The following is a 23,635-nucleotide window of genomic DNA, read 5'->3' as shown; positions in this document are numbered from 1 at the left end:
ACCGCTCGGCACACTTTCGAACGAACAAACAGCCTACGCATAAATTTAATCCACGGCTGCAACCGATACACCGGAAGTTGTTCATAATATCGCTGGTTGTGTTCGAGGTGAAAAACCCGGTTTTGGTGCGGTAACCGTACCGTGATAACAGCCCCGAGCCTAGTCACTCCATAATAATAATTAAACGAAAGTTAAATGGGAAAGCTCCAATTCCATGCTAACAACGCTGTGTGTGTCGGGACGACGTGACGCGACGCGACGCGACGCGACGCGATGCGATGGGGAGCAGCTTTGGGGAAACTAGCTAGAAACATTTTCGATTCTATCGCGTAATTCCATCCACCTACTTCGACGGCAGCTGTCGAACCACCACGCGTTCCGTTCGGTTCGCGAGAATAATGCGAAATTAATTTTCGCTTCTCTGAATTTAACGACATCGCGTTTCGATATCGCGCTCGTTCCTCGCGTTTTCGATCATTCCGCGAGATAATCGACAATTTATTGGTCGCGAAACGCATAGAGCTGCCAATCGATCCGAACGAGACGCGGGAAATTAAACGCGTTATTCGATTCGTTACAGGCTATCTTTGCCATTCTCCGAACGTTCTTTTCGACCTAATCCCGAAACATACCATTCCAAACGTATCATGCGTCAACTAGAGCAAAAGAAATCGTAACATAGATCGATCTCGAGGCAAGTTGGCACAGTTTCGTTGTTTCAATTGTGTATTAGTATTTTACCTGTTGCGGTGACTGACTGTAACGCAATTCCAGAACCGTTGGCAGCGGTTCAACGTTCAACCGCGCATTATAACTTTGTACACGCGAATAACCACTCGTGCCTTACTCGTTCTAATCCCATCGATTTCGAGAAGCGTTATCTCGTTCGCAAAATTATCGAGAGAAGTAAATGTTGGAAGACAGATATCACTGGCCAAACAATCAACGCGTCGGGTTTCGCTTAAATTTTGTTCTTCTGACGCTAATTAAAGATACGGAAAGGAAAATAACGAAACACTGTAGAGTCATTTCGCGTTATTAACGGCCACTTGGTTTACGTCGGTAACGTCTCGCCGCGCCCCGGCGTTCGCTGGCTCGTCGTTGTACGTACTACGAGAATTTCATTAAATCGGCCGACTAACTACCGCGCGTGGCCAACTTTTTAAATTTACCTCCCGACGGTCTGCTGGACGTCGCATCGTCGCGTCGCGTCGTCGCGGATCACGATTACTGCGAGTAACGAACCGACTTAATTACGACGTCCTCGGCACGAATGTTCATAATTCTCGACGACGAGCTCGCATCGTCGCGACCTCAGTTTCGCTCGATACTCAGATTTATAAAGAACCCGCTCGAATCTATAACATCTCTCCACTCGACGCGTTACGCGTTACGCGTTACGATTCGAATGAATATCGGATACCCGGAATATAGTAGGTATTCGCGATCGAATTTCGCTTCGATTTATCAACGATTCTCGTGTTTTCGACGAGTTATTAATCGAAATATACCGTACGTTTAATTCGTATCGATTTGGCTACTCGGATATTCTCGATAGCAACCAGCGGATCGAGTTTCGCGTGATTTTTACCGACAACCAATAACCGAACCGGATGTTGCGAACGCGGCACGTGCTCCGACCGCAAACAACCAAGTCAAACTGTTCGGATTATCAGGCCAGGATACAAATTAATAGGACGCGGCCCGGCGCGAATGTGCGTACGCAAAACAAGCCGGTGTATACAGCCGCCAAGTTTGCCAGTGAGAAATTTCGCACGAGTTTCGATTCTGGTTTCGGTTCTCGAGTCTCGTTTACCGCGTATCGCACCGCCTCGTGCCTGCCCGCTCGCACCTCGCTCTTGTTACGTATTTAATGCACGCTCGCTTGTGCCCGCAACCTCGAAATCCAAATAAACCTGTCGCGAGATTTACCAGATGCCTGCCTACGGTGTCTGGATGCGAGATTAATTATTTAGGCGCGAGTACGTATAGCGTCGTTAGCGTCGAGTTAATCAATTTCTCGAATGATTGAAAAGTGTCTGGTGTCAAGCGAATGTCCGGCCCTGTCTTTGCCAATCGATACAAGTCAAATTATGTTCGAGTTTTGTCGCGGTTTAATTAAATCAGCGGAGGGAACGCGACGTTTCGCGTGGGTCGAAATTAACCGGTGAAACGATGGAAGAGAGGAAGTAGATTTCACGTAGAAACAGAAATCCATCGGGCGTAATTTACCTGTAATTAAGGTTATTGATTTCCCAACGCTACCGCTGCAGTCGCGCGCGCGATCGTATAACGGTAATTATACAGAGGCATCGGTGGGCATATTTACGCGAGAAAATACAGTAGATCGTAATTACACACAACAAACGGGATGGAGTTGTTAACGTTAATCCGTTGGGACGCGTCCCCGTCGTCCCCAGTCGAACGCGTTTGCCAAACAATAACATCGTTGCCCCTCCCTCGATTCGCAGCGATCTTCTTGGATATGTTATGTACGACTCGGAGAACGTAACGTGACTTTAGAATATCCTCCTCCCTTTTCGAAGTCGGTTAAAAAGGCACGTTTTCGTGTGTTGGCGCCACATACCACGCAAACACGAGGGCACTCATCGCCGCCAGAAGGGAGACGAGAGAAGCACGCGTCACCGGAATCATGAAAAACCGAATGATAAAAAAGTAAATGGGCGGGCATAGGATTCCCCGTAGAACGCGTGAAACGTATCACGGGAGCAGTAAATTCAACGGGGACCTTTTCCCGGGAATTTATAATTTTTCTTCTCGTAAAGAGTGACTCTCGCGAGGCTAATGCGAGCGTGCATTAGGCGAGAAAAATAACCGGGGCCGCGAAGACGAGGAAATTTGTATCGAGGCAAGACCGCCGACCGTGGCTCGACGGGTTAATCGGGGAGAAAATGTCGACAATCGCACTACCCGTGCGAGCTAAGAATCGTACGTTTGGTGTTCGGTGATGTTAAAAATTCGATCAATGATCATTCCAGCGTCGACTTGCCGTCATCGTTTGCTCTTTAAAAAGAGTTTACATTCCCATTCGAAACAGACCTTTGACGTTTCAACGGTTTACCTGAAAGGAACACGATCGATAAGCGATTAACTCGAAAGAAACGACAGAATCGTTGGAGACCGAGTACTTTTGAAGCGGGTTGTACCAAGTTATCGGCTTCCTCGCGTAACCTGCAGCGAAAGGTAGCGGCGGAAGAGTTAAGTCAATTTGGCTCCCAAACAAGTACGTGCTTCGCGCACAGAAATGATCCACTCGAGCCATAAGTCTCTTTTATGGGATCGCTCCAAGATTGTAGTTCTCGCGCGCTAAGCTGTTTCAAACGTTCGGCGTGGTTGGTCGATGTATCGCGATCGATATATCGGTTCGATTACGTGCTGCGCGCCTCCACCGCGAACAACCGAAGACGCAAGCGACACGACCTGCGCGATCCACTTAGTTTTTGAATCGTTCGTTTCTCTTCCGTAGCTCGTCGACGCGACGCTATAAACCTCGGGCTTGTACGACCCGGAACGATGATTATCCGCCCCACGCGACGCGCGACGGCAAACATGGTTTATCGTTAATCGGATAGCGGATACGCCCGGTACAGCCCTGGCATCCCGACGCGCGTTTCTTACCTAGCGCATACTTTACACCGTTCGAAACTTTTCGAGGATCTTTTGCAAAGATGCGATCCACGCTCGGAATTCTTCTCCGAATAGCTTTCCAACGATTCGATGAAAAATGATAAGGCAATAGCGACCGACCGACCGACCCGAAATCAGAGGGTATTAAAATCTCGTTTGCGCGTACCTATCTCTCCGGCCATCGATAAACGCATCGAAAATATAATTCTCGCGTCTCTGGTCCCTACTGTACGTCGACTTCTTATCTCTTCCGAGCCGGCGCGGACGGTCTCGATGCGAAAGCTTTCGAGTGATCCGCGCAAAAAACTTCTATCCTGACGACACATCTGGAATCTATCAGCATCGACCAAGATAGTCAAGTTTTTCTACGCTAATCCTACATCCGCGGTCTCTATCGAATTTCCGTGAAAGGATCCCTATGACTCGGCGCGTATATCTCATTTTCTCGAAAAGAAACCGAAAGTCGTGATGTCGTTAATAAACACTATCGCGATTTAACGGAGAGCGGATCGTACAAGTATCGATCGAGGAGGATAAACCGATTTCGCAGTCTGCCAAATCGACCAAATCTCGACAATCACCGAATTTGGACGTAATCCGAGTGGAATGTCGAATGAGCCATGAATTTCAAAACAAGTTACCAACGAGCGAAAAGTTTCGTGGCTCGTGGGATTCCATTTAATCGTTTCGCCGCGTCCGCCGATTCTTCCTTTAACCCCTTTTCTCTCGATGGTTCGCGATATTGGAATTCATTGTGCGAGAAGTTCTCGTGGATCGCGGCAAGTGTTCTTCCGTTGAACGGATGCGAAAGACGTCCACGGAGAACGAACTGTCGCGCAGAAATCGTCGCTTTGGAATTACGGGATAGCGCATAACGGTTCAACGATCGAGTTTCTTCGAGCTTGTTCAGCGACGTTGGACGTTTTCGGAACGACGCGACCGAATCGGTTACGATGCCAGCATCGCATCTTTCGCTAGGTGAATTACCTCGGGCGAGTGAAAAGTTTTCGGATTGGCGATTTAAGACTCGCGAACCAACGGAAACAAGCAAAGAGAGGAAAGAGACACGCGAGATATTCTCTTTGGCAGAATGGCTCGACGCGACGCGACGCGACGCGACGGATGAAATCCCAGTAGCCGGAGAAAGATCGCGAGCGCGAGAGCCTGCTGAAAATTGTCTGTCATAAGACCGGTGGCCGGTGTGCTCGTTTTCCAAGTAAAATATAAGACGCTGATTCCGAGCGGATAGTTGGAGCACAAGTCAAACATCGAAATACAAAGCGCTTCGACGGTAGTTTCGAAGCTTTCGCGAGGATTTGCGAGCGAGCACGAAGCGGCAAAAGGATGGGAGGAGAGTAGAGAGTATAGGAAAGGAGGTGCACGGAGATCGATAGATATCGACGTCGATGTAAACCGGCAAATAATAGATTTTGTTTCGTATAGTTGTCTTTCTGTTCGTATCGTTTGTCCATCGCGTGATTACTTCTCGCTATGGAACTCTGTCGGTGGTCTCGGTCATTTTCAAAAGAATCCAGTTTTTCACGTGCATCCAACTGAACCGCAAACTCTGCCTTCCGCGATACGAAATATTTCTCGTATCCATCCGACTGTCGTAAATTAGCCGAATCTTCTGTTGGCGTTTAAAGAACCCACAACCGGTACAACGACGCGGCAAACTCTCCTCGAGGAGACCGCTCACTCCGAAGAATAGAGTATATCGCCAACGACTCGAGTCGCATTCACGGATTTTTCCAAAGGTTTGTGCGCGAGACATGACCCTATCGGGGTCTAGCACTCTTGCCGCTATACGTGTGCGTGTGCTCACTGCCCGGCTCCTGAACGAAACGACCAATGAATAGCTACGGAGCGTTTCGGAAGCCTCGGCTAAGAACGAAGGGGTTCGAGGACAATGTCGTATACCCGTCTCGAGTAAGTACTTATCGATAGCAAGCCACGCGAAGGCGTTACGACGAATGCTAGGGCACGCGGCTTCCCCTAAACGTGCCAGTCTCGATAAGCATCGAATTAGCGGCGTTGCGTCCGAGCATAGTAATTAGTCAGAAGCCACGAACGTGCCAAAAAGCTTGGTAAACTCGTGCCTCGCTCCGGGGAAACTTTGCGGCGACTTGGAACGTAAATCAGTGGACCTGGTGTCTCGGATCTAACGGGACACCCGGTACAACCCAACGGGGGTTCGGTCTGCGGCGAGTTGCTCGCAGATTAATATCCCTATCTACCTATTCTGTTCGCCTCTATCCGATCCCCTTTCAGGAGCACACGACCGTGCGCTGGGCTGTATTTCGCGTGCACGGAACCAGACTCCCCTACGCTGGCGCTGCTACCTCTGGCTGGCTGCATCAGTGCATCCTGCATCGCGAAACTTTGATTTCTAGGCTCTGGCTCTGGTTCTGCCGCAGCTAATTTCGATGGTTCTCGATGCTTGTTTGCGTTATTCTTCTTTCTTCCATTTCCCGATACCTGTATTTTCATCTACGCTTCTATACTATATTTACACTTTGACATCCTAGCTGTGTCTGTTTGCTTCGAGCCCTCCTTTATTCTTCGTTATCGTCGAAAACGCGGCGCGAGGGTGTGCGTGCAACCTACTCGTACTCGTTCTCGTACGCGCAGAGTCTGCTAATCCCAAATTCAGCGGTGAACGCTGATACCGCGAATTCCGGAAGTCTCCGGGATTTAGCGGCGTTTCGGTAGTTTCGGTGTGGCACGGCCGCGTTTTCGATGCTCGTCTAACCGCTGCCGCGGCCGCGGTTAAGTGGTTTAGGAACATTGCGATCGGCAGTTCGTGGCGGACAATCTGAAAACGTTTTCACCAGGAGAAGTACGAGTTTCGCGATTAATTTCACAACAAGCGCATCGGCCATGGAACTTTGCGAATGGTTCGCGACGCGATTTACGCAGTCGTACGGTTTAGAGATCCGTTTGACGAAAAATCTTTTTTATCCCGTAAGGTTTATCGTCGAAGCTGCGAACAATGCACGAGAGACACGATTCACCGAACAAGCTGTCCACCCTTTCCAATTTTCAATCTTTATTTCTAGTCGAGTTTGACGATCCACGATCGCATGATTCATACGTTGAATAATAGGTGAATTAACAATCATTTTCGGAATTAATTTTCTTTTATAGAAAATGTACCGACAGCGAAATTACGGTGCACCAACCGAGACGCTAAACAGATTTACGTTTTGGACGAACGCTTTGCGGCGGAAACGTTCCGGTGAATCGTTTGGTTTCGAAGATACCGTACTCGCGTACGATGTCAACGAAACGTAACAGGGAAATTGGCGCGGCGTGACCGATTAGCCTGAAAGGCACGGGTATTGTTCTCTTGGTCTGCAAAAGACAGCGAGCCAACCATTACGAGGCGTAACGTTAGTTTCGAGGACTGCGCCGGCGAGAAACACCAAGAATAGCTTGGTATCTGGCATCGGAGGGAAGAGCAAGGCAGTTGCGCGCTCAAAGGGACGCGAGATTCGAAGAGACGTGGCAATGTTTCGCTAAGAGAGAAGAGCTAGAGGAGAGGTTGAGAGATGAGAAGGGTGGGTACGTAGGGTTCGTTCCGTTCGTCGAGTAATTAGCGATGGTGGCAGAAGGAACGGTTTATTAGCGCGGAAAGCGGCGAACATTGCTCGGGTAAATATTCTCGCGCGACGTCGGCATCGGCATCGGCATCGGCATCGGCGTCGCGTTGCGCCACAGAGAATGGAAATACGGCTGAGTTTCCACTAGGTATCCTGCTTCGTGTACAAGTAATAATAGATGCGCATCCTGTCGTGAATTCTAGTAACCGTCGTTACTACCGATACACTTCACCGAGAGCAAACAACAATTATCGAATCGTAACGCTCGCAAACAGAACGCGTTGGTTTATCTTGGCGCGATAAAAATGCGAATGCCCGACTACGCGCAGCGAGGACGTTTCCACCACCGTTAACGAGGTCCGTTCTTATCAACGGTATCGACTATCGCTCCTTCTACGAAATCCGATTTCTTGCGTTAGATCAATTTTGCGATTACCAGCCTTATTCTTCTCTGTTTTCGCAGTGAGATCAAACTTGGAAAAAAGAAAGTATTGCTCTGGCTGCTTTCGTTTAGTCACCATTTTTCTGGCGTTATCGAGAGGCCCGGTAAACTCTTGAATCGTCTAGAAGGGAACGATTTAGCAAGGCTAAATTTGAATTACCAGCGATGACGACTGTCCTCCTCCTTCTTCTTCTTCTTCTTTTTTTTTTTTTTTCATTCATTCACCGATAGTATTTGTAGCATTCGCGCACAAAAGAGCACGAGCTCACCCTTGCCGCGTTTCAGACATTCATGACGCAAGTTTCGAGAACGGGCTCGAGCGTCCGGATCCCGTTGGCTCGAGGGTTCTGTAAACAGCACGGCGCTCGATGGAAACGAAACTGTCCGGTCTCGGGGGGCCAAGGAGATCGACGAGTTATCGCGGAGACCACACGACCATGAACAAAAAAGATAACATGGGGGAGTAAATTAACAAAACTCCGAGGGAGAAGGATCAAAGGAGAGTCGCGAAGCAGGCGCGCAGGATAATGTTTGGTCGAGTAACGTTTCGGTTTTTTGCTAAAGTTCGAGGAAACAAGTTTCGGTCGTGTTTCGTTCGACTAAAAATACAGGCACCTTCTAGTTTAACGATTCAAAATTTTAATTAAACACCTAAAGCATCGAAAATTACTCGAGTACGCCGACTCGCCGAACGCGTTAAATACTAGTTGCAACTAACCTTTTCACCCCATCGCGACGCCCGACTTTTGCTTCCTTCGCTGAACTCTCAGGTCATTCGAGCTGAAAAAAAAAGAAAGAAAATACGGTCAATCTTCTCGTTGCACGTATCAACGATGACCCGTGTCACGAATAGTTATAATCGGACCACGCGTAGTCGTGTCCTTTTGCGAAAATGTTTGAATCGCGGAAGAAATGGAACGACTGCGATCGAGCAAGAGAACGAAAGCGTCGGCGTCGGCGTCGGCGTCGTCCCGTAGAATAGAAAAGCGCGTGAAATTTGTGGAGTTGACGCGAGGCGAGCTTTATTCACGGCAGAACTAATCCGGAGAAACGAGGCCACGGGTCGATACCTCGATATTTAGAGTTATCGCCCTATCGCTGAAACTTCCGTTTCGGAGTTGTAATCGATGTAACGCCAGCCGCTTTATTGTCGCGGTCCATTAACCACCGGCATCGGTTACCGTGTACACACCTAAACGTTGTATCAGAGGAAAAGGAGAAATACTCGATACGGTGTCATAATTACCAGTCGTAACGGATGGTGATGGCCTAGTTGCCTCGAATAAAAGGTCAAATTGAAGTTTGGCTGACGTGATTCGTTCAACGATGTTCGTTTGTAACAAATAAAAAAGATTCAAATAAGAAAGTTTAACGAATTATCGTCGTCGTTGTCATTTAAGGATCCAGCTACAGCTCGGGCTGACCGTAATCAAGCTCGACTACTTACGTACGTGTAGCCTGACCGCGAACTCGTCGCGTCGGTCGCGTCGATCGCATCGTTTTCAAACTTACAAATAGACGGACGATGCATATCGATGGACTTTTTCTCAATGGCGGGATTGTGTTTGAGTCGGAGAAGAAAGTTGCTCTTTAGCTTCGACGTCTGGCAAAAAGGCATATGTAACTAGATAAAGAGATCCAGCGTGTAGATGGATGACTCGCGTATCGCGTGACCGAGTTACCTAGGCGGGCTGTAACCTAGCCGTGGGACCTAGGAACGCGAAAGCGTACGAAACCTAACGAGTCTTTTTTTCCCTTTAGTTCTTTTATCGAACCACACGGAAGAGTCAGCGTAGGTTACACGCGAGCAAACTATCGCGAACACCACCGACGCAAGCGTTTTTAATATTTCCCCTGCGATCGATGCATAGTGGTAAGCCGTAAACGCTGCGGCAACACCTCGGTGCTTTTCAAAAAGAATCATCGTGCCGTGGAATTGAAACGCGACAGAAGAAGCGTAGGGCACGACCATGGACACATCGGAGATTAAAACGTTCTCTATCGTTCGTCGCGAAGATAGAAAACGTATCGCGCGTTCGTTGCGTCGCGTTGGTTTCAATCGATTTTCGATTAGTTTCGCCCGCATTTCCCGACCAATGCAAACATTCTTCGCCTTTCGACCAAGTCGAAGCTTTCGAACAAGTATACCGGTCGTCGCGCGTCGAATCTCGTTGCCGGCGTGGCGGCGGCGCACATCGAGCAAGTATCCAACGTCCAGGAGAAAATTCCTATTTACCGGCAAACAGCCGATAGCAAAGACCAATATTGGCATACGGCAAACAACGTTGGCGCTCGCAGCCACCGCCCATAGAAAAGTCCTTGATCCGTGCGACGAGGCCGCTCCTACCATTTGACTATGTGATACGCGAACGGAAACTTTCTCATTTATCGATATAGCTATATCGAAAATAGTAGACGCGAAATCGAACCCTTGGCGAACTTTGCGTTACAACGTAACGAACACGAATAAGGATAAAGAAAAAGCTGTTTGTTCGTTGTCTTTTTTCCATTGTTTGCAGAAATTAAAGGATACGATGCGATGCAATGCCCGTAATTCTCGATCGATTCGAGACGCTTTGTTACAACCATCCTTCTCCCCGTAAATTATGGGACCATCGTACCGGCTAACGACTCCACGCGTGAGGCTATCGACATTCGACGGCAATCCTCGCCGATGCGGCTCCATTTTTCAGCAAGTCGCTTCGCTCCACTCGCGAGCGCTGGGATGGACGACAGACGGTCACGCAATTCTAATTTTCGCTCGGAACAGTTCGCGCATACGGCCCTTCGTCTTTTATCTCTTTTTTATATATAAATACCACACTGACATACCTACGATACTTGTCTATGATGCATAGGTACGTTACGGTGATCCTTATTTGTTCACCTCGACGGGAACAGCCTGTGGATAATCATCAACGTGTTTGTGCAACGATAAACGAATATCGAAACACGCTAGTCTTTTCTTTGCCACCGATAATCGATAATCTATTAGCGGTCTGGGAACATTAATTATCGTTGAATGTGTGATCGATGCATACCGTACTGGGAAGAACGATCAACCTATGACCTAACAACATTTACAATGTTCCTTATTTCGAATTTATCGCGATACGATAGTCGCCGCACGTTTTATTTCCACTTGCACCGACGAATTTACACACACGTACGGTCACACGCGGGTACTCGTTTTCGAGCGCCATAGTCACGGTAGCCCGTGTTTTCAGCCGAGCCGAAAGAAAAGCCCTAAATTGCAAAGACTACTCCATCGTTATCGAGGATAGAATCGCGCGAACGACATTCGGCAAGGTGACGATCGACCGCTTCGATTTCGCCAGGTCTAATGGAACGGCCGAGCCGAAGAAAAAGGTAAAACAAGTTCCTCCGCGATTCTCACAAGCTTGAATTCCGTCGGAAGAAAACGATCACCTATAAATTCTGCGAATGATGGTATAAATTACGCGGAGCAAAAGACGGTTCGATACCGTTTCTAATTCGCGAATAACGAGTCGACGATAATTATTGTATAACCTACGTATTACAAAGGAAACTTGGTTAAAAGTCGGAGCAGAAAACAGCCGATCGAGGTCTATAGAAATTACGAGCGTGCGGTCCTCGCGAAACGATGTCGGTTTGTTCATCGTTAAGACTACAAACGGAGACTCGTATCTCGCAATCTCCGTTATACGAGAGACCGACTCGCTTTTTGCAAGCGCAACGATGGGCGTACCCAGGCGTCGGCCCCCGCGTCGAGTACGAGTCGGCGCCAAAGTGACAAATTACTCGAGTTTATCCGCAGTCCTCTTTTTAAGGAGCAAAATTCCACCCCTGGAATCAAGAGGCAGGCTAGAAGGAACGGAATTTCTTTGGTCCATCCATCATAAAGCTGCGGCGACAATGCTTACAACGTCCTTCCGTCTCATCGCGTCGCGTCGTGTCGCGTCGCGTCGCGTCGTCGAGGATCATTTTCTCTTCTCTTGTGAAAAGTTTGCAGCGCGTTCGAAGCCACTCGACCACCGGACGTCGATCTCAGAGTCGCGTGTTCCGGAATCGGGGTACGCTGGGATGGGATCGAATAAAGTCGGTGCAGGACAGCACGGCGCTGTGCAGCACGGAGCAGACCGATGGTAGGTCTCTTCCATTGTCTCCAACCCTTGCGGCACCTGCCCCCGGCCCGGCCATTCATTTCTAACGAGTTGGCAACGTTATCGGTTAGAGCGGACAGCGCCACGGCGTGTCCACTGAGACGTTAACACCGATACCCGACCAGCCAGCCAGCTCTCCCGGGGCATGGAATCGCCGCTGTCCTATGCACGTACCTACTTCCACGCACGCTATCCGTGGAACGGATGTGTGCGAGTCGCTCTATTATAATACACCAGATATAACGTCCAATGAGCAACCGCAGTTCGGCCAGTTCAGTCTGGCGGTCGGTACACTCGAGCGATTTTCGAGCTGGCTACAATAGGACACCCTGCTGCTGCTGCTGCTGCTGCTGCTTCTGCTTTTGCTTCTGCTTCGTCCTGCATCGGTTAACCCGAAAAACCATCCACGGGGATGACGGTGCTGACCAGTCGGAACACCTACCGACGACTCTCTTCTTTGTTCCGACGTTTCATGTTTACGATCGCCTCTGGCCTCTTTTTCGTCTCCTGGTACGCGTTGTTGCGCGACACCGACGTCTACGTCTCTACCTTGGGAAAAATGGAAAACAACCGCGGCGATGAAACCCCCATCGCGGGGGTTCGTTAGAGCTAACCGTTTTCGGTACACATATAATAACGAGCGGTCATCTCGGAGGAGGTCCACGTTTCTGTGCATCCCGTCGCGAATCAACCCGCGATCCAAACACAATTCCCGCCGATTACGAAGCTACGATGTTTACGAACCGACGCCGACGGCCTATTTCGAGATGCTTCCAAATCACCGTCTAGAGTCTAGGGAATATACAAGAGAAATCCAAGGCCGGTGTTTGCCTTTATTTCGAAAGTTTCACTCTTTCGATCCTTTATTACACGAAAATATCGAAGGAGCAGGCAAACCGAGTAGATAAGTTGGAAGTCTATTTTACGAGCGGCACCATATTGCGGATTTTCCACGGCATGGGAATGCTCTCTTCGGAATCCGCTCCCTCCGTATCGGCTTCCTCGATTCGTTTCGCGGAATCTGCGCGTTTCGTGTGCACGAATTGAAAATCTCGGATCTTCGGAGCGGCTGACAAACGCTGATTCGACGAGTTACGGCTCGACAGGCAATAGGAAATATACTACCGTTGCGGGTCGGCAGATTTAAGGTAACAACCAAGAAATTATTTTCGAGTCGACAAGATTATCGGAAAGGACCGATGCCATTTCAGCTTCGTTCGTTCTTCCGAGCTCAAAGAAAAATAATTGAACGTTACAACGGGGCCCGTTCGAGATAAATTCTCGTAACCGCATCCCGAGCAAACGATGCCTAGGTACGACCACAGGGGTTACTCGTCGAATCTCAACTACACTCTGCCCGACGTCCTTTAGCACCTTCTTCTACCTTCTCTTTCGGAACGTTGGCGTCGCATTGCTGCTGGTCCTTCCTCTTCCTCTTCGTCTAGCCAGATGGAGGTTGGCCTGATGCCAGGGAGCAGCAATATCGTAGCATCAGACAACCCTAGGAATCTCGTGACTCCGGCCTGTTGGCATTCTACCTTACCTCGAAACCTCCGCGAGCACATGCACGCCACCGTATAACGGCAACGCGTACAATGTTTCCGTACCGTACCGTCTTACTTACCGAGTACTAGCGCCAACCGCCGGCCGACATTCCCCGACAGCCTGATTTATAACTATCGGTTTGATGTACCGTTTTAAAGGCGACGTTGCACAAGAGGAATCTCGACGAATGGCTAGAGCAATCGTTCGAGGAGGTTGGTTCCGGTGGCGAGGATGCCATCGGGAGAAAACGCACTCGGCCAACCGCGATCAGCGCTCCAGCCCGATCGTACAGAAACGATCAAACTGATGGGTTAGCGTTCGATGCGGGTTTTAAATGTCTCTAATCGAATTTTACGTGCACGGGAACGTATAAAGGAATCGGTAGCGGACTAGCGGACTAGCGGGCTAGCGGGACGGTTCTCGAACCTCGTGCTCGACGGAGTAGAATCGAGATTGTTCTCCGCGAGGGTATGTCGGCCAACACCAATGTCGGGGTACAAGTTTTCGAATCCACTGGAAAATGTATTCGACGTATGCCGATTTACGGAACGGAACGGAACGGAACGGAACCGTGGCAGTCTCTGTTTGCGAAATCTTAAATCGGAGAGATTTCTTGTGTACATAGGGACGACGATATTTTTGAAACTTTTTCCTCGGACTGCGAGAGGAAATCGATATTCCAAGCCGTAGAATTGAATCGAAAGTTTGGCGCGGTTGCGAGACAAGAAACGCGGAAACTCGATAAACGAGAAATCTGCTGATTCTGGCTTTCGAAAGTTGCACGTTTTCGCGACGCCGACGGCCAGAAATGCGGATACGCGATCTCGATATCTTTTCTACTTGAAGGTTTTCGTTTGGCGATCGTTGTCGATGTATGACTAACGATGCCGGAACAACTGCTGACGAATTGTACCGGATAATGGGGTTAAGGCAGATAGCGTCCATTAGGCGATGTGGTTTTAGTCTAATATGATTTCCATGTTCATAACGGCATCGGTGCGGATTGCCACGTACCGGCCACTACTTGTCCACGATAATATGATTTATCTCGTCGAGTGTCTCGTGGTTCGCGAGAACGCGACCGGTCGTACGATATAAATATCGACAACCGATACAACCGATCGATAAATCGTCGAGGATAAAGCAAGAAGCGAATGTCTCGACCGTGGAAGAGACTTTTCTAAATGCTACTTTTTAAACAAACAGAGAAATAATCGTATTGGTTCTATCGAAAAGCATCGAGAGCAACAACGTTGGTATTCTCATCGTCGCATAGCGCATGCCACACGTCACACGTCGCGCCGTAAGCGATTACGGTACAGGTACATTTTATAAATTCAACGGAAAGCTTCGGCGATCCAATCTTCTCGATAATCGGAGAACAATCGCCGAAGCTACGACTATTTTATTCGAGGCGAAGAAAATCGGTGTTGCATGGGACTGAAATTAGCAGGAAACACGATGTACTTGGGAACACGTTACGCTGCCTCCGGGCAATCCAGGTCACTTCCGTCGAAATCTCATTACCCATTTCCAACTGAGAAATTTAATCAGACCCGCTAGCAGAAACTGGTTGGTACCGTCGAGTCGCCTCGATCAGTGTCCTCTTTGGACCAAATAATTCTCGCTAAATCAATTTTGTTTTCATCTTGCTACGATTGCGACCGACGCGACGCCGACGCGAACTGGGATCGTGGATATTCGATGATCATGATCGCGTCCGCATCGCGTTTTTCTTCTGAATATATACTCCGAAGTATATCGGAGAAGAGCTTTTCAACGGGATCGAAAGCGACGAATACAGTCCCGCTCGAGAAACAAAAAAAACTATTTATTCATTTGATATTTCCAAATAACGTTTAGCGAATCGCAGAAAGGGAGGAGGGAAAAAGAGCGGGCGATTCGACGAACGTCGAAACGGCGACGGAACGAATTTCAATTGGCTTTTGGTGGAAATCGAAACGGCCGGTCACAGTTGCGGCGCTATGAGTAACGTCGGTTTCATTTAAACTTTCTCGATAAATGAAATTTCTGTCTGCGCGGTAGCGGTAACGATTGATGAGTTGCTGTAGCGCGTTTCACCGGTCTACCTTCGTTACGTGCGATTGTTTATTTGCGATAATTGTCATCCATCAACGTTACGATCAAATCCGACAACCAACCGTTTTAATAAAAGTCTAAAAGTACCACGAATGAAAAGGCGTGTACTTTGTACGCGTAAAAAGTTACGAATCGATCGGACGATCGGACGATCGGACTACATCGTCGGATATTTTGTCCACAGATTCGAAAGATGGCTTTAAAGTCCGGTCCGAGCGCGAGCAATGCGACGGGATGCGGATGAATCTGGTCGATGCGACGCAAAAGGGAATAGATAACGATGCACTCGAAAGGCTTTACGATTGATAGGGAAAGGGAAAGCAAATATGGTGCGAGCGCAGGCACGTAATAAATAGAGAGAATGGTAAATTAGTCGGCGATCGCGTATCTTTGATGGAATAGGTACGAGTGCGTCGGATTCGCGAATTAAAAGGCTAAAGTTTTCAACGCGTTTCGCACCGCACCGTGTCCGTGTACGGCTCGAAAATTCGCGTACGCTACGTTTCACAGGAAAACCAGACAATTCCCAACGGTCGGTTAATTAAACGAGGATTTCGTGGTCGAGATCAAATTCGTTTTTTTAATTTCACGCAAATTACATTTGCCTCGCGAGCATTTTCAAGTTTCATCGCTCCTCGAGTGGCCGCCAACTTGCTACTCCCGTGTGCAACTAATAACGTTACGTCCGCGCAGCTGAATAATACGTCTCGTGTAACGAATTCATTTTTCACCGGCGCTTAGTGCACTTGAAGGGCCGTGCACGGCTCAAAGGAGAACGTTTCGTCTAACAACCAACTGAACTGGTAAAACTGGTGGCTGCTGGTAATGGTAACCGCGCGCAAAATCACCACCATCACCGCTCACTCTCGCGGCTCCGTACATTTAACGGAATTTTACTCGACCATGGACAATTGGAAGATTCCTACCTGCCTTCGATTCAACGCCAACAGATTCGAAAACCAAACAACGGTCCTAACGCGGTTTCGTTATTCGACCATTATTATTGTTATCTCTTAAAAAAGACACGTAAAGTAGCTACAAGAAGGAAACATTTACTTTTCGAGCATACCCGACGCGTCGGAGAAATTAGATTACGACCAGTTTAGATTTTTTCTGGAAAAAGTAATCGATCGAACGAAAAAAACGTTAACGAGTTTCTATTAATTTAAACTTAGTCACGTGCTGCCACCTGACGTCAAACTTGACAAATTCTTCGTTACAGGCGAAACAAAACGCGTCATCGTTGATATTAATTAACGCGCGCGGCATCTCTCTTTAGATTACGAGTATATTACGTTCCAGAAACAAAACGATCGTTACGTTCGATATTTCTCTTCGATTCGTGCGCGTTTCGTTGGCGATACTTGTTCTAAATAAAACTCGTACTATTCGAATTGGTTCGACACTGTTGTCAAAATGAATAAACAAACAGTCTGTTTTCGCTGATTTCGCGTCGGCGTTGGCTCGCGTTCTTCGAACGTTCGATACGTACAAACTTGGAAAAGAAAAATCACTCGATTCGCTATCCATCCACCACCCCACGTCGCTATCAACTCGATACTCGATTGGAATTATGTTGTCCTCGAAGAACATATACATGTACGTATGTATATGTTCTAGGTTCTGTTTCGCGTACAGATTACCGCGTGTACGACGATCGACGAGTAAAAAAATAAATCTCGCGCGCCACGGTTGGCTCGTTTTTTTACGGGTACGTTCGTATACGAGCGAAAAGAATATGAAAAGATTACCTTTCAAATATGATAACGAAACCGGTGAGTCTTCAGAGGGAAAACAAACATTTCGGGTTCTCAGTTGGACACAACACGCGAACACATTTCTCCCGCACTTGTTACACTCGAGAATTGTCCGACAGCGACGATCGAAAACTCACCGTGAAATGCATCGGTACGAAACACGCGAACATCGTTTCGAATCGGTACAGTCGAAAATGTCGACTCGCGAAAGTTTTAGATGCCACGGAGTCGTGTCCGCCATAGCGATGCGGAAGCGGAACAGCTGTTTGCGAAAGGGTGGCTGTGACTGGTTGATAGGGTATGAAACGGGAAGGCTTGACCCGTATGTCGCGTCATCTACCGCCAATCGAACCAACCATTTTCTTTAGGGTTGGAGAATCTTTCGAGGGTAACGTTACACGCTACGATACCGTGTTTAAACGATTTTATTTTATACTTTATATATATGTACTATTAGCGATCAACGGAGTAGAAATAATTAATTCGCAATTAACCCTAATCAAAGATGGAAAACTAACATCGGGATCTCTATCTGAAAACGTAACGAATGGTAATAATTTAATCGGTATCTTTATTCTTTTCGCCAAGATGGTCAACTTGTATTCGAATACAAACGCGTATTCGTTTCTCGATTCGTTGATTGTTTTTTTAAATAGTAAACAATAAAAAAAAATTAAACGTAAATAAAACGTACGAACGCGCGCGCACACATTTGCTTTGCTCCGTTACTTTTTCGAAGCGGCGTTTCCTCGCATCTTCTCGACAATTATTTCGCTTCCTTGACAATTCTAAGCGTGACAACAAAACTAAGTTGTACGACAAAGAAGGTCGAGATCTGTCTGTCACACGTATCCTTGCATATCGTCACGTACGAACAATGTAGTTTGTTACGCGTGGAACACAACTAACATTCTAACCGCGTATTAGAAAATACAAATACGTACTGGAAATTACAAACAGTCGCACAAATATTTTATTAATCGAACAACACATCGTTGTTTAACGATTTACAAAGTAAGTATAACGGTAAAAGTGTGTAGGAAAGCGTTAATATTTTACACGTTTCCATGCAACGTTAAATTACCTACCGATACCAAACCGTGAAAATCGGATCAAAGGGTGCATCGGATCTACTGTTGCATCGCATTCGACACATCATGTATTCAAATGTCTCGGCTGCAATTTGTTTTTTATGCAATGCGATGCACCGTACCGCATTCCATTCTGTTGCTCGTCCGATATTGTTATTGTTACACATTATAATTAGATTTGCTACGCATCGAGAGGCATCGATTTCGATCGCAAACTTTATTATACGCTCTTTACGATCGAGTCGTACGAAGAAATGTTCAAATATATGTACATCGAACGATGTCTTTTCCTTTTAGAATACTACCAACTACCAACCCCCGATCGATCGAACAGCTCACGCGACTTATAGTTCTTCTTTTCGAACGTCGAATCGACTGAATCGTAAACCCTTCGTAAACCCTTTTTACTTCCGAATAAAGTAGAAATTCTTAATTTTTTTTAATTTTTCACGCGTATCAAAACTTTAGTACCGTTTAAGCGCGTTTAAGCGAATGGACGGGGCGCGTTTAATCGGGTTACGGTACTGTAACCGCACGTGTAGCGTAATACGTGTATGTACAGTCTCATTCACTTCGGGCAGCGCAATTTTTCGCGCGTAGATTTTATACATATAAGTACGTACACATAATACGTTGGCGCGCATGCACGCGCAAATATGAATGCGCGACCTTGTGTGCGCAACAGGCGTTAGGATCCAAGCAGAGTTCATAAAGATTGTACGATGAAGCGTACAAGTACGCGGTGCCCCTACTTCTGTAGGAACAACCAGTGTTTGCGACAGTAGCGTAATTACTTCCGCAAGTACCAGCTTCTTAACGAAATTATTCACAGTTTTAGCGTAAAAAATAAAAAGAAAGTAAGACTAAAGTAACAAATTCATGGAAATTAATCGTAGCGCGTTATTCTATTACGATAGATTTGATTATTTTGCTATGCGAAATTGTCGGTCGAAGCATTGTTTCGATGAAATCAACGCTATACTTTGTTCGCTCTAGATTACCAAATAATTTCCATTCACCGAAAACTGAACGAAAGCTGATGAATTGTCCGAGTTTAACGTCTCAAGTACATGTGCGTAATAGTCGAACGGTCGAGTATTTTGACGCCCCGGAAAGAGCGTCCTCGACGACGCCGACGTCGGCCCTGTCTCGTAGTCGCGTACTCTGTTATAAAGGGAAGCCACGCGAGAGCGCTCGGCGCATACCACGGCAGCGCGTCGTTGGAACCTCAAGCTTTGAATGCCGTTACGAGGCTCGCGGTTCGCGTCAATTCGAGGCCATTGAAACAAGCGTGTATAGCAGTTCCGAATAAATTTCGGTAGTAAATTTCGATGGTGCGCGAGCCATTCACGATGCGCAACAGACACGAAAGCCAGTTGGTGATCGAAGCGCGTGCACAAGCTCCGCGGAAACAGTGAAAGACGAGAGGTGAGAGGCGAGAGGCGAGAGGCGAGAGACGAAAGACGCGAAATCGGACCGTACTGGAGTGGACCAGACCGGACCTGAGAGGAGCGGAGTAGAGCAGAGCAGAGCCGAGCACCGTCATCGCGCCAGTCAGCTTGCACTTCGCTATGTGTTTACGTTCGGTTCTGTGACGTTGGAGTTGGAGACGGTCCTCTAACGCGTTCATCGAGAGTACAACGACTCTTAGGCGTGTACCATCGCGAGAATTCTGACCAGGATCTCTCCGACGTATCTCCACGGGAACAGTTTCCCTACGATCTACGATTGCAAAGTGCAACTGATTGAAAACGCCGCCGCGATTATGGTACGTACTCTGTTTCCAACCGGAATTTTTCGCACGCGATACCACGCCCGGCCCGCGAGATCGACCAACAGGTGACAACGCCTCATGACCGAGACACGCGTTCCCCTTGGAGAAAGTTCGGTTGTCCGAGATACTTTATCGAACCATCAAAGTTTATCAGCCGTCCGAAAGAGAGGACAGACAACCGTCCGCGATTGGCTGTCGTGTTAGAAACGAATTGATCCAACGACATACGTATAGAGCAGTCGAAGCGGTACGAGTCGAGTTGTTGAGCTTTGCGATTCCCCTGTCTTTTTCAAGTTTACCGTTACTCGTTATTGCGAATAGGTCGCGTCGATCGCGCACAGTCTCGATCGTTGACGCGGCCCTATGAAACAAACTGTGAAAACTACGCGGCGACTGTTGATCGATTCAAGCAAGCTACGCGAAACCACTCGTTTACGTCCACTCCAAGTACCGTGCGTAGAGCGGTTACTTGGCAAAGACCGGGCATCACCGAAATCACTTGAACGCGGTGACAGACTTCGCATCGTCGGTTTTCCGTGTACTCGTATATTAATCGTTTAGCTAGGTTCGCGATGACCGACTTAAGCGTCGAACACGGTACGGTATATCTACCTCTGTTCGCAGCGAGCATCGACAAAGAGGATGAACGAATCGGTGATATCGGTCCTATCCGAATGATCCGCTCGTGATCGAGAAACACGCTTGAAAATCTGGAAAAGTTCCGCGAAACGAGAAGAACGGGCGAGCATGGCATTGGCAAGGATCAAGAGTTTCATCGATACGGGCCTGAAGACGGTATCCACACCGTTGGATCGAACCGTAAACCTGGAACCGGAAGTGGGCATTAGAATCGTTCATTCGGTTAACGAGAAGACTCTGCACGTGACCGTGCTCGGTGCTCGACACTTGCCACAGAATTTCGGCTTCACTCGCGTCAACAGCTACGTTGTGAAGGTAACGCTCGCGCCGATACGCGGTACCTCCAATCTTTCGCTTCGTTATCATTTATTACGTAACGCGATGAAATCGTCGCGAGAAGCTTCCACTTTCCGCGAGTTCGCAAAATACATTTCAAACACGTTCGTATCGATCCCGTTGATCGAAACGAGCTTAATTATTCGACACTGGTTACTCGAACAACACACTATTAAAAATAGAGTCGGCTGTTTCGCATCGTTTACATGTTTCTCAACTAAATCAATTATAATTGGATACGAAACACAGAAGAAAAACGACCGATCGCGTTTATCCGTACTAATAAATAAGTAAATCTTACAATTAGAGAGATAAAGAACTCGATGACAGAAAAAGTAAGGGAAAGAAAGTAATTCGCTTGTATTTCAGGTGAAATTGATACCAGGAAAGGACAAGTTCGAGACATCGACAAAGAACGAGTCCTGGCCACAATGGAACGAGGAATTCACGTTTCCTCTACGCAAAGAGACCAAACTAAAGTTTGGCAAAACGAAGGTCGTCGAGGAGGAGATCAACGGATCTAGATTCATCGTAGCGACTTTGTACGCGATTCTCGAGGATAAGCCTTTGATAGCGACCGATAAGAAGGAAGCGGAAAAAGAGAAAAACTCGTCCCCTGGCAAAGAATCGGCAAAGAAAGCTGGCAAAAAGAAGGATGGTCAAGGTGGCTCTACGGAGAATCAAGAGCCACCGAAAAATAAGCTATTCGGTCAATTGTTCGGCAAGGGGTCCGACAAACTTCCGGAAACCACTGTCACCGAGAGGAGAATGTACGATAAAAGACGCACCGTTGGCGCGACCACTATTTCCCTCGATCCGAAAAACTTCACCTCGAAACCACCGAAACCAAAGCACCCGAGCGACGCGTCGACAGGGGACATGTGGAGACCGCTGCGACCGATCGCGAGTGGTATTTCTGGAGCCGAGGAAAGGGTAAATAAAAGATATACAGTTGTCCTGCGAGAACTTTCGAGCCCTCGAATCGCCGAAACCTCACCTCCATCTCGGCATTATCGGCTTCATATACGTAACATATTCCTCCTTTCTAACGATTCTATCCGATCGATCAGACATTTTGTTCATTTGGTTTTTCTCGCAGAGGGAGAACAAAAAGGGTCAAGTGGAATTGTCGCTGTGTCAAGAAAAAAATGACAAGAAAGAGGAAAGCAGCGAACGGCTAATTTTATCTCTGCATCGTCTGAGATGTTCTTTGCAGACGATGCACGAGCACGAAGCTCTAAAGGGTCAGATGTACGTGAAAATGTCGGTGGTGGACAACGGAAGAGTCACGCACTTTTGGAAAAGCGATCGTTTCCAACCGTGCGTGTCGATGAAATTTTCACCGGATATGGCGAGAGTCGTTGCGGATAATCCGTATCAGGGAGCACTCAAAGACGTCAGCTTCGTTGTTAAGTTTGTCTCCAAGAACAAAATGGGTAAGATGGTTCGCGTCGCGTGATCCGAACGAAATTTCAACAAGATTCCATTTACCATTTCAGGCAAAAAAACAACCGTCGGTCATTTTGTAATCGGACCGGACGTAGGAGGACCCTACGGTGAACAGTGGAAACAGGCTTTAGCGAAACCGGGACAACAGATAACGAAATGGCAGCCATTCGAATAATAACGAGAGCCATTCGATCAGAGATATGTATGTCGCGACGCGTTAGCCTCGCTTCGATTTTTACTCGACTTGCCTACTTTCGGTCTACGCGAACATAATAAATATTTCAGAATACGGTATACCAGAGACATATTAAGTAGAAATATTTGCTCGCTGGTACCGTTCCAAAGAATACTTATTGTTAGCCAAACGATTGCGGACACGAAATATGATGCTGGTGCATCAAGATTTTTCATACTGTTTCCTACTCTTTACATTTTCTTAGACGCAATTTTTATTCTTGCTTTATTTTCACCTTTTTTTTTTAACACAGATTACGAGCACACAAGTATTTTGCACATTCAACCGTGTATATAGAAATTTCAACCGTCCTTGGTTCCGAGGCAGGCGGAATCCAACAAACTCGCTCTCTGCCAGGAATCCGAATAACACAACCGTCCAGTAAAATAAATAAGTGTCTGTCAAAGGAAGATACGCGAGATTTAAAGAATCCCTTAAATCGTTTAAACATTGCGTTTTCGTAATTAACGACTAACTCGTGTCGTTACCTTGAAACCAATTAACTACGTTCGATCGCAACGATAACATTTCTACGTGGAAGATACCACGATTCCCTTTTATAATAGAAGAACCAAATCATTTTTAATTTTCTATTAGCGATAGGTTAACGTATTTTAGAAAATTTGTAAAGAATTATTTATACCTTTCTAAGTACACACGTGTATTTTATTATAGAAACCGATTATACTAATAATAAATTAGTTTGACGTAAAAAAAAAATTGTATTTACGATGTTATCGACATAGCATATATTTTCTATGTGTATCAAAGATATATTTTATATGCATTAAATAAAACACCGCTTGTTTATTACGTACGTATTATAAGTTGTACGTTGGGATGGCCGATATTTATAGATCGTCGGCACTTTT

At 47.1% G+C, this 23,635-nt stretch overlaps 2 protein-coding genes across 4 annotated transcripts in view; one reads left to right on the top strand and one right to left on the bottom strand.

The window, feature by feature from the left end:
• Nucleotides 1–17,485, bottom strand: part of LOC128877412 (bifunctional heparan sulfate N-deacetylase/N-sulfotransferase) — a 106,570-nt gene extending 89,085 nt beyond the window's left edge. Inside the window, exons 1-2 of the mRNA XM_054124696.1 lie at nucleotides 17,234–17,485; nucleotides 8,411–8,472 (exon numbers count right to left, since the gene is read on the bottom strand). The gene's annotated coding sequence lies outside the window, so the exon portion shown is untranslated. The remainder of the gene's footprint in view (nucleotides 1–8,410; nucleotides 8,473–17,233) is intronic.
• Nucleotides 17,486–19,518: 2,033 nt separating this feature from the next.
• Nucleotides 19,519–23,576, top strand: LOC128876690 (uncharacterized). Of its 3 annotated transcripts, XM_054123247.1 has the most exons (6): nucleotides 19,519–20,098; nucleotides 20,729–21,058; nucleotides 21,449–22,012; nucleotides 22,179–22,515; nucleotides 22,579–22,730; nucleotides 23,017–23,576. In XM_054123247.1, exons 2-5 carry the CDS (start codon nucleotides 20,852–20,854, stop codon nucleotides 22,701–22,703), a joined length of 1,233 nt encoding a protein of 410 aa, XP_053979222.1. In that variant the 5' UTR covers nucleotides 19,519–20,098; nucleotides 20,729–20,851; the 3' UTR covers nucleotides 22,704–22,730; nucleotides 23,017–23,576. The 3 variants fall into 3 exon arrangements, with proteins under 3 accessions (XP_053979222.1, XP_053979221.1, XP_053979223.1); XM_054123246.1 differs by having other exon boundaries at nucleotides 22,579–23,576; XM_054123248.1 differs by lacking the exon at nucleotides 20,729–21,058 and having other exon boundaries at nucleotides 22,579–23,576.
• The last annotated feature ends 59 nt before the right edge of the window (nucleotides 23,577–23,635 follow it).

Source organism: Hylaeus volcanicus, chromosome 5 (genome assembly GCF_026283585.1).
Source record: "Hylaeus volcanicus isolate JK05 chromosome 5, UHH_iyHylVolc1.0_haploid, whole genome shotgun sequence".
Lineage (NCBI taxonomy): Eukaryota > Metazoa > Arthropoda > Insecta > Hymenoptera > Colletidae > Hylaeus > Hylaeus volcanicus.
The sequence above is the reverse complement of the archived record's forward strand: the minus strand, read 5'-3'. Positions and strand labels throughout refer to the sequence as shown.

Excerpts from the sequence above, each read along its gene's own strand:
- LOC128876690 (XM_054123247.1), top strand. The coding sequence starts at position 20,852 with ATGGCATTGGCAAGGATCAAGAGTTTCATCGATACGGGCCTGAAGACG. Across the intron at positions 22,013-22,178 it reads TTTCTGGAGCCGAGGAAAGG|AGGGAGAACAAAAAGGGTCA; the intron begins GTAAATAAAAGA and ends TTTTTCTCGCAG. Across the intron at positions 22,516-22,578 it reads TGTCTCCAAGAACAAAATGG|GCAAAAAAACAACCGTCGGT; the intron begins GTAAGATGGTTC and ends TTACCATTTCAG.